At 42.8% G+C, this 12,063-nt stretch overlaps 2 protein-coding genes across 2 annotated transcripts in view; one reads left to right on the top strand and one right to left on the bottom strand.

The window, feature by feature from the left end:
- Window positions 1-1,639, bottom strand: part of LOC110981333 (copine-3-like) — a 58,212-nt gene extending 56,573 nt beyond the window's left edge. Inside the window, exon 1 of the mRNA XM_087137604.1 lies at window positions 1,233-1,639. The gene's annotated coding sequence lies outside the window, so the exon portion shown is untranslated. The remainder of the gene's footprint in view (window positions 1-1,232) is intronic.
- Window positions 1,640-2,078: 439 nt separating this feature from the next.
- On the top strand, window positions 2,079-11,715 carry rnmt (RNA guanine-7 methyltransferase). The gene is made up of 9 exons (XM_022238842.2): window positions 2,079-2,174; window positions 5,305-5,363; window positions 6,213-6,474; window positions 7,205-7,326; window positions 7,754-7,935; window positions 8,388-8,552; window positions 8,934-9,051; window positions 9,814-9,927; window positions 10,368-11,715. The coding sequence occupies exons 1-9, from the start codon at window positions 2,144-2,146 to the stop codon at window positions 10,473-10,475; spliced, it is 1,161 nt and encodes a 386-aa protein (XP_022094534.2). The 5' UTR covers window positions 2,079-2,143; the 3' UTR covers window positions 10,476-11,715.
- Window positions 11,716-12,063: the final 348 nt, after the last annotated feature.

The raw sequence follows: 12,063 nt of genomic DNA, 5'->3' as shown, positions 1-12,063 counted from the left end.
GATACTTTTGCTTGTCTTTGACAGCCCTTGTTCATTTGATTGTAAATTACATAAATAAGCAGAACAAAGGCTGGAATGATCGGAAGATGCTTACCACGTGCTTGAATCATTGGCCGTCAATTAACCTAGTGCATTCAACTTCCAGCAGGGCACCATAGGAGCATAAATTGTCATTATGACCACAGTTCAATGAGACGGTCACTCACATGTAACATAAGTGTACACACCATAAGGGTACCTCTTTGCTACTTCTGTAGTCAACCACTAGTCTTTCAATAAACCTGCTCTAGATTACTGAGATCAATATCACTCTGGTGATGAACGAAGCATTAGATTTCAACCTTGAACATGGTACTGTTATTATTCATGCGCATGGTTGTTTGTCATTAATAAACAACTTGCCATGCTTACCTTGTTTTCCAAGTGTAAACGCTTTATTTTTTCCTATCATTACCTGTAGCTGTAGGCTACTTATTGCATAAAAATTTAGGGAAGAGTTCCATATATATGGACGCCAGTAATTATTCCCTAAAAGTGACCCATTAGCCGTCAAACGGCAAAAACATGCCCAGAAAAGTTCATTTTAGGATGGAAAATACCAAGTCGTTTACTGAGAAAACACAATTTTTCAGTCCAGTCTCACACTAGGGTTTGTGCAAAGGGTGTCAAGTGGCATCCGTATATGGAACTCTTTACCAAATTTATAATACATGTACTTTGCAATTTATACTCACATTATTACATGTATGTTTATTCAAACAACTTCAATCAGACTTCATAGAATTTAGACAGGCCAACTTCTAAAAGATGTATCTAGGGGGATCAACAGGGATCATGCCCCCTCTATATCTAACCCCCCCCCAAAAAAAAAGAGGGAAGAGAGTTTGTTTTTGAAAAAAATATATGAGAGAAAAGCAATTTTTTGGGTATAGGCGCCCATTTCCTTTCCCTACATAAGTTCCCTAAAAGCTTCCAATATATAGCCTCAACCCTCTGAAACTTGTGAAAGGTTATACCCCCCCCTTGCAAGCGATGTAATTGTAGGCTTACATGTATGTCATGCTATGTAACGCAGTGTGCACAAGGAGTCCACCGCCCGTGGTCCACCCCTTCTCCCACCACGGCCACAGCCGGCCGAAACCCCCAGCACAGTCACAGGGGAAATCTTTGGTGTCATGGTTTCAAATCTAGGCCTGCACACTTCTGCCATAAAGTGCCAATGCAATACTCACCACACATACAACTGTGCCAACGTTCCACGCTTCTCCAGCAGTGGCACGTACGTCCGAGAGTTGTTATCCTCCGGAAAAACGCCTGTACCGGGTAAGTTCAAAATGTCAACAACTCCACAAGCGGTCTCACAGTGATCCAGTTGCCACACGGCCAGAAGTCGAGCAGTGTGTAGCCACCGTGCTCTTACCGCACACACCACAGGGTACCGGGCGGGACGTACGCACGAGTGACTCGCCCGAGAGTACGGCGCCGCGCTCAGCTGGTTCCTATCCTGGACCTTCCGTTATTTACCTTGTCAAGCCCAAAAGCGCAACTGGGGGCTACTTATTGGTGTCATAATTTTTTCTTTGGTCCGAACTCCAACCCAAGTTGACATCGTCCATTGACGAAGGGATCCAACAGAGAAAATGAAATGAATGAATGCATTTAATCTACATATATATACATATATAATACAATCCGAGTCACATGAGATATTTAACATTTAAAATTTATTATTCGTTATTTTAATTCGACATTTACATGATGTTTAATTCGCTTGGGCTTCATTTTATAGGTCTGTAGCTCTTCATTTACCATTTTTACAGATGGATATGCAGTACTGTGTGGCTGGACGGTTTTCGTCTATCTTAGCTATTTTTCTCAGTTTACACCTCACAGTCTGCCTTTGAGTGCCAACCACCACCACCAACTTTTAAACGAGTGGATTCGGCTTAGACTTCAGTTTCGCCGGTTCCAGTCCAAGCTTGATTATGTGGTTTCGAACGCTGCTTCGAAATGGCTGGAACCAGCAAAACCAAAGTCTAAGCCGAATCCACTCGTTTCGAAAACGCTCAGAATTTCGTCCGCTTTTCCTCTTATAGTACGTGCGCACATTGAGGGCGCTGCGCAGCATGCACTGAACACGATCATGGCTGAAGTTCTTGAAGTCACGACGGCGGGTATGATGACTATAATTATGATATTTATTCGAGTAGGCCTACTTCACTAGTTTCATTGCATTTTGATATGATTGTATTCACATTGCCACAAAGTACCGTCAAAAGCTAAACATGCTAAGGTGGCTCATGGTTGATGAAGGGACATGGTGAATTGGTGATCGTGGTGCGGTGATGGTCGTTGGATTCACCTCCATGCATCATCACCATGCATGCCATGATCTGGATGAATACTCTGAAAAGCTGTAAGTGAGCATCACTCAGAACGGAACTAGGGGGTTGTTCATTCCAGCTGCAGAAGGCTTTGCAGTGCTATTTTGAATCAAGATAACAGTGTTGTAGGTCTTGAGACCTGGTCTCGGTCTCTACTTCCCTCTAGACCTTTTTTGCAGTCTCGGTCTTGCCCTGTCAAAGTCTCGGTCTTGGGAGGGCCGGTCTCCGTCTCGAAAGTGCCGGTCTCGGATGCCATAGTCTTTTCCTACCTCCATGGTCTCTGGACTCCTCCTAGAGACCAGTCGAGACCATAACAAAATGCGCATCTAGCTACCACGCATGCATGCAGTTGCAAAAGGCAAAATTACCTCTGCTCGAGTCAAATCTTCATTCACTGATATAATACAACACAGATTTTTTTCAATAAACAATGAAATCGATGCTGGAATGAAGACTAGTCAATGCAGCATGATGCAACCTTGTCCCAAGTTGTTGTTGGTTCCCGTTCAATACGCAGTCTCCTGCTGAACATAGGGCCAGGACAGGAACCAGTCTGTGTGTGTGCGCACGCTATGAATTGTGTACACGTGTAAAAGTGCTTTCATTCTGTCTTGTATGTGGTACGTAACAAATATTTGACCTATTTGTGTGTGTGTGTTTATGCTAATGTTTTCATTTTATTTCTTTTGTACTTAATTGCACTGCCATATGTTTGTCCCTATTTACCTTTTGGTAAAAACTAAACATTGGTTTATGGTTGGTCTTGGTCTCGGATGTCGGGGTCTCAATCTCAGTCTCGACCTGCAAAAGTCTCGGTCTCGAAGTCCTGGTCTTGGTTTTGAAGGAGAAGGTCTAGGTCTCGTATGCCTTGGTCTCGGTCTCAGTCTTAGTCCTGGACATCAAGGTCTCCGATACAACACTGCTAGATAACTTCTCAATAGAAGTCATGTGTTTTGGCTGCTTATTCCAATCTCTTGCCATCTTAGGAAAAAAATGAATGAAGATGGGATTGTGACACAGACTGTGGGATGACAAGTTGATTTGTCTTGCAGCACCTAGTGTTCATTCGTGTGCGAGATGATGGAGGTTCTTGCAAGTCAAGGAAATCTCTTGTGTCCAGGTCAACAGTAACACTGTGATGAATGATTTTGTGTAGCATGACTAAGCTGCTGTACCGTCTTCTCTGCTGTAGGAGGGGATGTTTGAGCTTTTTTAGCATTGCTGTAACAGAGCTGGTCCTAGTGTAATCTTGAATGATAGCACGCATCGCCGTGCGCTGGACAGCCTCGATCTTGTCAATGTTCTTCTTTGTATGCGGAGCCCATACAGAGCTACAATACGCGAGGTGGGGTTGAACCAGACTCTTGAAAGCCTGGGCTTTTACATGGACTGGAGCATTATTCAGGTTTTCTACGAAGGAAACCAATGACAATATTGGCTTTCGCTGTGGCAATATCTATATGCTGATTCCATTTCATGTCAGATAAAAGGGTGACACCAAGGTATTTATGATGATTTGTTCCTGATAACTTATCACCAGACAACAGGCCTCAAATTTCATTTTTTTTTAGGGCACTGCCATTTGGCATCGGTGGACTGGCTGAAGTAAAGGGCACTGATGCCAAACATGAGGGCATTAATGCCATCAGCGTACCAATTTTCCTGAAGACTGACCAAGACTTGTATTTGACAGGCTTAGGATGGTGTCGTCAGGTGCATTACAGTCACTCAAGATGGAAAATAAGTTTTCATCAAAGAAACTTGATGAACTAGATTGCCAAAATAAACTGGAAATGAAATGGGGGATGTGGCAGGAGAGGCATGTCCATGATAAACTGGAGTGATCAGCAAGAACCCAATACATATACATGTCCTCGCTCATGGGGATACACTCGTGGTGCATCCATACGTTACAGTGATCACAACATATGCCATCCTGGCCATATTTGACAGCTTTGTTGCAGATACCATGTGGGTACTTACAGCGGGGTCCAGGGTTACGATGAACATCACCAGACAAGGATAACATCACACATGCTTGTAACATCATAGACAGCTTACGTATGGATGACATGGAATTATTTTTCACCAAAAGGTTTAAGTGCGTACTGATGAGTGTGCAACTTGGAGAAAGAATGTCATACCCCTGGAGCATGTTTCTTTCGTCACGCTTTTCACTGAGTGCAGGAGCGGTTGCGAGATCACAATACATGTAGTTCAGGTTGCCTAAGAACGTAGGGGCTGATGTTGGCAAAACACAAGTTTTTATCCCACCATGGCCGAGGGCCGACTGTTGTAATTTTGTATAGCATGATGGTGAGCCTGGCCACAGGCGTTGCTAGGATTTTACTAGTGGGGGGCCACAAAGAGGGGCACCAGCATCTTATGGGGGGCACCAGCTTTCAGTGGTGTGGCTTTTGGGAGTAAGTTTTTGTTAGCCTTGTTCAATATCCATTCATCCGTTTTTTTGGGGGGGGGGTGCTGGGAATTTGTGGGGCCTCGTGCCCCCCCCCCTGGTCCCCCCTGGCAACGCCACTGGGCCTGGCGCGTCTGTGGCTCATAACATCAGGGCAAAAATGACATTGTCAGTGACAACATATCAAAGCGTAAGCAATCAGTAGAAATAGCAAACAACATTTGTTGCACCGATGTGTGCACTACACATGCTACACACAACATGACACGAGTTGAAAAAGTCCTTCCTTAAAAAAAACTGTCTGAAGGTTAGGGGCCACTGAATACTTTGTCGTCGACATGACTTCTTTTGTCTCAGGTGTATGTCTCTTCCACCACCAGTAAACAGCTTAGTAAACAACAGTAAACAACTTAAAAGTTGGTACGTTATGTCCATGTGACATTATGTCATGTTGCAAAACAACCAAGCAGGAAAACTCTTTCTTTTTTGTCCAATAACCTGCAGGTAACCCTTCAAAAGGTGCTGAGGGGACATCAGAAGAGACCTCAAAGAATGCTACTCTGGTACTATTTAACCTAGTTTTAGATACATTTCGGAAAGAATCCCCACAGAAACCACTGATTTTTCCCTACAGAGAGCTAGCCATCCTAAATTAACCACTTCGGGCCGGGGCATTTTTCAACGTTGAGGATGCTGGGCCGGCATGACTATCATTTTTTCCGTTTTCAAAATCCTTCAACAATTCATCATTCCATTTAACAGTCGTTTATAGCCGCATGGAGTAATCTTCAGGCACTACTCTAAGTTGACAGGTGACCTTCATTGACGCCCGAATATTTCAGCCAGGCCTGCAGCCTTGTAAACAGAGCCCAGATTGTGCGGTGTTATACAACTGTCTCGAACCTGGCTCAGTGCACTGCTGACCTCTTTTCAATAGGGGCCAGTGGAGAGCTTTTGTCCCCGGTGGTAATCCGCTTGCTCTAAATACCCCAAACCCTGGTATACGGTTTCAAAATAACGCTGGATTATCACCACTTTTGAGAGTGAAAAATGCCGGTTATGCAAAGCAGCCTGGTCTTTTGTTCGGAGTACGGTCTTTTGTTACAGGGCCCTGTTTCCTTTGTCCGAGTTCGGAGACCCCGGCCACACATATAAACCATACGGCTCCGATTATCGGAGTCCCCGGCTGGTAGTGGTTAACAAAATGCCCTAAAATGTTAAATTTAGCAGTGAAAATAATGACGCATGTATGTTCACTTAGAATTTTACAAACCAGTCTCATAGGGTTTGTGCACAGGGTGTCAAGTGGCATTTGTATGAATTCTTTCCAATGGTCTATAGTTTCCATGCTGTTTTCAACTAGAGCTGAAAATCACTTTGCCAACGTTTTTTTTTTCTTTCAACCCCATTAGCTAGACAGCATATCGGACAGCGTTGTCGCCAAGCACTACAACGAGCGGCAGGAGGTGGGCCTACAGGAACGCACCAAGAGCCGCATCTTCTTCCTGCGTAACTTCAACAACTGGATCAAGAGCATCTGCATCGCTGACGTCCTGCAGCGCCTGCGGACGAGGGACCCCCGGGCCGAGCTGACTGTCCTGGACCTGTGCTGTGGGAAGGGCGGCGACCTCCTGAAATGGAAGAAGGGACAGATCTCCAGACTGGTGTGCTCAGGTAATTCTGCCTCATCCCAGTGATCATGTCCTACGCTTGCATTCACAGGTTCACTTCGTAACTGTTTTCATGAATTGACAAAAGTCTCAATTCTTACTTCGTCAGTGAAATTTGCTGTAATGCCTAGGTATCAAGACTACATGCTTATGACTGATTGGAAATCGGTCATAAGCCCCTCGTGTCACATGCTCTGAAATTGTTTCCTGATTCAGGGAACAGCTATTATATTAACCTGGGATATGATTCATTTACCCTGATATTGACCTCCCTGAAAAGAAAACCAGGTGTGACATGCCTCAAGTTTACAGTCCATTACATCTTCATAAAGTTCATCCCTCAGCTAGTGGACAAAGTAAATCGGAATTTCACAGACTAAAACCTTCTGAGATGTGCTAACTTTGAGAGGCATGTGCTGCAAGCTCTTTCTTGAATTCTGCAAACGGGAGCCAGGTCAATGAAAAATAAGTAGGACCTTTTGAGGTGTCAAAACGTCAAGCAGTTGCTCAGCTCGATTTGAGCTCAGTTGCTGAATACCCCCCATCCCCCATGATCAACCTCGTAGCCGGCTGCGAGGTCAAACTGTCACACTCTTCTTACGGGGATTTTCACCTTGTAGCCATGTAACCAGTCATTCCAGGGGTCTTAGAGTGGTGGGGTATTCTGCAATTACTCCAGATTTCAGTAAGAAAATCTTTTGTGAAGGAAAGTCCTCTTATGAAAATGCCTACAGATATAGCTGAGATGTCTTTGCAGCAGTGTGAGGAGCGATACAAGGAGTTGGGAAATCGGTCACACAATCCTCACGAAAAAGTCACCTTCAGGGCAGAGTTCTACAAAGCTGACTTGTCCAAGGTTTGTGCAATCATAAGATGGCATCTCTTGCATGCTTTCTTCTTCTTCTGGCTCAATATGAGGGTTCGAATCCCACCCAGAAAGGCAAGTGGATTTAGCATTAGTGCCTGCTGATATTTGGGATTTACCCTGTGATGTAATTCTGATCCGAAGTTCTCCATCAAGAGTTGAACATGTCTTCATCCTCTGCTTTCACAAGCCATCCTTTCTGCAGTGGTCTTTTACACCCTCTGAACCCTCAGTTTCAGTGCTCCAAAGAATTGAAATCGAACTTAAATATGCTTGAATCTAAAGGAATGGTTAAAGAACAGTGTTATTTTCAATCCATTCAGACTGGTAGTGATGTTGTTCAACCCATTGTAAAACCTTGTATTGTTTCTAGCTGGTTAAATTCTGTAATTGATCTGTTTTGGGATCCAAACGGCAGGAACTCTTGAGTGAAATGTACAAGGATCCCAGTATCCAGTTTCACCTCACCAGTTGCCAGTTCTCCTTCCATTATTCCTTTGAGAGCCAAGCCCAGGCTGAGACCATGCTCCGCAATGCCTGTGAGCGACTACGGCCAGGCGGGTACTTCATCGGCACGGTACCCAACGGCTGCGAACTTGTGTGAGTATATGCCTGGCTGTGTTGTAGCAACTGTTTTGAAGGCCCTACCATCCAAGGTGAAGATGGCGCACTTGTCTTGGGGACGGACATCTCGACCGTCCCATGCATGTGAAACTTTTTTTCTCAGAGACTGGACATTCCACAGAACAGATTTCTGGATTTTCCTTCACAAACAAGATTGGGTAGCATGCCTTCTTGCAAACAGTTTTTGTTGCTGTGTGAAATGGACAGTTCGGTTGCACAGTTAGTTGCGAGATATTGAAAATAATAACGTAAGGAGCAAAAAACCTTACTTATGAAAAAAAATCAAAACTTGCACTTGGACTAAACAATAAGCATTGCATAATTCTGGCCCAGATCAGAACAATGTAGTTATCCCATCAGAAGTGATGCATCGCAGGAAGAAACTTCATTACTTTAATTTTTGGCAATTGCATGTGTATAATTCCCAGACGAAGATTACGAGCTTCAGAGGGCACCTGGTTTGGAAACGATTTCTACAGTGTCAACTTTCACAGCAAAGACAAGTTTCCGTTGTTTGGATGCCAATATGACTTCCACCTCGATGGCGTGGTTGACTGCCCGGAATTTCTTCTTTACTTTCCCTTGCTTGAAGAGTAAGTTTCTAAGAACCCTTTCAGTTGATTTCCAACACTGCCCTCGCCTGATGTTATTCTGAATAGCTTTGATCAGTCTGCGACTAAGCTGACCCCTGCGTCTATCCTATCCCAAATGGCATTACTCAGTTGATTTTTTTTTTTTGTTCTGAAAGTGATCTCTGTTAAAAAAAATCCCCCCGACAGACTAAATGTTCTTCCCTCATTGCATTCTGCTTCGAACCTTCTGGCTGGGAGGTTTTAGGCGCCTGTAGGTATTTGCCCAGCAACATCACCGACAGTTGGAGGCTTAACTGGTGATGTACATTTCAAAAATTGATATCTGAGTGTAATATGGCATTACAACAATCTCATAAGTATGTGTTTTTAATTTTGCCCAAGAATGGCCAAAAGGCACGAGATGGAGCTTGTCTACTGCAAGACATTTCACGAATTCTTCCAAGAGCACTCGGGAGACCCAGAGAACAGTCAGCTCCTCAGCAGGATGAAATCTCTCGAGGTTTGAACTCTCTCTCCTTCACACCTCTCCCGCCCCTCCTGACATTACTCCAACCAGACTCAGCGATATCATTTCTATCCACCGTCTCAGCTAACTTTGTTAACATCGCAGCTAAGCCAGTTTCGCCAGTTGGCCTTGAAAAATCAGGACTTGGTGAGGCCAGGCATAAATTGGTTCAACTTTGACCCTCCTGCTCTTGGGAAAAGTTTGATAAAACAATGGGTTTGGGGTAGGTATAAAATTAGCCAGGGGGAACTGGGGATAAGTTTAGGGTGATTGGACTGAAGTCTAGAACGTATTATCACTGCTCACTGTTGTTGCTATATTCACTTTTTTTTTCATTGTGATGAGTGGTTTTTGGTTTGAGGTCTGCGTCGTCAGTGGTCTGATGTCTAATCTTCCCTCATCTTCGATGATTTCTTGTATTCTTCATCCACTTATTTTCAATCTGGTGCTTTCATGTTTTTATTTTGATTTGTTCACATGCATAACCTTCTAATGTTTTAACATCTGTAGTTATATCTTTCACGTATATGCAATATTGTTCGTTTTAATTAATTTTATATGTTATATTTGTTTGTTGTTTTGTTGAGGGCATATGGGTCAGCAAGTCTTAGGACCATAGTGATAGCTTTGCTGGCCCACGCCAGTGTGGCCATTTTGTCTGACACTAGTCATTGCTGTCCCTGCTTGTAATTGATTTTAGTATTTTGGCTAAAATGAAATAATTAAAAAAATAATAATAACATCTTGCAATGACAGCAATACCCGCCTGATCGTGGCAACACACCAAGCAGTTCAACGGATGGGGATTATTCACATGCCGAAGAGCACTTCCAACGGCTTAAAGAACAGTCAGACAGACACATCAAACTGGTAAGGAAAATAATGTGATTAGGTGTTGACCCACACTCGACAGGTTTGTTCTTGGGCAGAAGGCCGACACATTTGCCTTCTGAAGCATTTTCCAACTCCATCGCTTCCTCATTAAAAAAGAAAAAAAGCACCTCGTATTTTAAGGTCTAACTCCAAACCCTATCAATCAGAGCTGTGTAAGAATGCCAATAGGCTAGGTGAGAGGTGTCCAGAACTGGAAAAGAAGAGTAAATGGAAGGAATTTTTTACTCAAGTACTGGACTACGGAGCATGTATTCAGAAAGTTTGATCTGAAGTGTTAGGAGTCGACGGTCTCTGGTACAGACAAGAATTGGAGGGCTTTTGTAAACACCTGTTTCATTGCTAATTGATGAGGATGATTCTGCAGTTTTTACATTGCTCTTTCCTACTCCTACCATGTCTTTCCTTGGTCCTTCCAGGGTACTCTGTCAAAGTCAGAGTGGGAAGCCACCAGCCTGTACGTAGTGTTTGCTTTCAGGAAGGAGACATCCCAAGAGTCAGCGACTGCCTTGACGTCTACCACATGACAATAATATTGTTAAATGTTAATATCAGTTATTTTTTCGAGGACGCTTTTGCAAGCAGCATTGTTGCTGGATACCAAACTCGATATGTTTTTTTCTCTCAAGAGGTATTTTTCTCCAAGGAAAGATTTTGCTTTAAATTTGTTTTGTAAGTGACTGTCACTGGATGGCACTACCTCCCCACGACCTCTCACTTGAGAATTATATTTCCTGAGAACTGTCTGCCCACCTTTAGCTGTAAGATCTGGATTATTTTTGCTAGGCAGTGCCCTGAATCCAGAAAAAAATTCAACACTGCTTAGTAAACCAATGGTACCTGTTCAGACATCACACCCCATAGTGACTGGGCCTACTACAATCCTAAGTCCATCAAATCCACTAAAAACCAACATTTTGGTTTTCACGGATTTTGATGGACTCTGAACTGTACAGCCCTGGCTCCATTACATTTCACAGTATTTTTGATATATCAGAGTTTAAGTATAAGTGAGTGTGCCACTTGTTTGTTGCAGTGTGCTTAATTTTGAAGGATTTAGGAAGGTTTCTACCAAATATGCCTTGGGTAGAGTATTTATTAAGATTTATGTGGCAGTTAAAGCTTTAGGCATTAGTCCATCCAGGGCATTTTACATTTATTCTAAGGGGGGCTATTGCTGTGTCTCACAGAGAACTTTTCACCCACGTCCGCTTGATAATTAGAATTTTCCTTTTGATCATTTTTCTCTGCTGCCGAGAATACTTGTTAAGTTTGATTGTACGATGCTCAAACTAAATTAATATTGCCTTTAATCATTGTTGTCGTTATGATCATTACTTAAAGGTGATGATTAAGGTGGCAAGACAACTCCATGTGCGCTTGTCAGAATTTCTATGTAATAACACAGTTCATTAAATATGTGAATGATCATATAGTAGATATATTTTCTTTGTACCATTAAGTCACTGTGCTTACAATAGGTGTTGTAGTAACAAACATGAGTTCCTTGTTATGTGCATTTCTTATGCCGACAAAGTGTCACTTTTTTTCAGTGAAAAAAGATGCGCTTTTCGAAACTTTTTGAAATATGAAAAAGTCCAAACTCCGCCTCCCCATGCTGTGCTTCAGTTCAGGACCTTGTGATACAGTTCAGAAATCAGAAATCAGTCAGGATATTGACCGTGAAGTGAACTCATTACAAAGAGTGTCTTGACTAGCTGTCATAATAAATAAAATACTGGACACAAACTGAGGATTAACAAATTACGACCTGTTTCATTATTTTTTTTTATTTTGAGAGCTGACTGATTATTTTTGCCATGATAAACCTGCGTTGCTATGTACACACTGAGTACACAAAAGAAATAGAAAAGAAAATTAAGATTGTCGGAAAGTAATGAAATATCTGCCAAGTTGCAATAAAATTGGTGAAATTGGTCGAAAATTTAGAAAACAGTTTTTCATATTTCCAAATGGTAAGACTAAGAGATGTAACTGAATCCCACAAACTGGTTTTTAAAAACGGCTTTGCCTTGAAAACGGCCAACTTGGACTTCCACCTTGAATGATATACTTACACCAAAACTCTTAAACAGTGGCTAGTGCCCCCCCCAC

The sequence above is a fragment of the Acanthaster planci genome, linkage group LG06, assembly GCF_054643075.1.
Source record: "Acanthaster planci isolate LZ-2023a linkage group LG06, COTS_SCS, whole genome shotgun sequence".
NCBI lineage: Eukaryota > Metazoa > Echinodermata > Asteroidea > Valvatida > Acanthasteridae > Acanthaster > Acanthaster planci.
This window is presented reverse-complemented; position numbering and strand designations above follow the sequence as displayed.

Bases quoted from the DNA above. Each gene is read 5' to 3' on its own strand.
- rnmt (XM_022238842.2), top strand. From the start codon at position 2,144: ATGGCTGAAGTTCTTGAAGTCACGACGGCGG. The intron at 7,327-7,753 runs GTTTGTGCAATC...TCCAAACGGCAG, and splicing joins ACAAAGCTGACTTGTCCAAG to GAACTCTTGAGTGAAATGTA. The intron at 9,928-10,367 runs GTAAGGAAAATA...TGGTCCTTCCAG, and splicing joins CAGACAGACACATCAAACTG to GGTACTCTGTCAAAGTCAGA.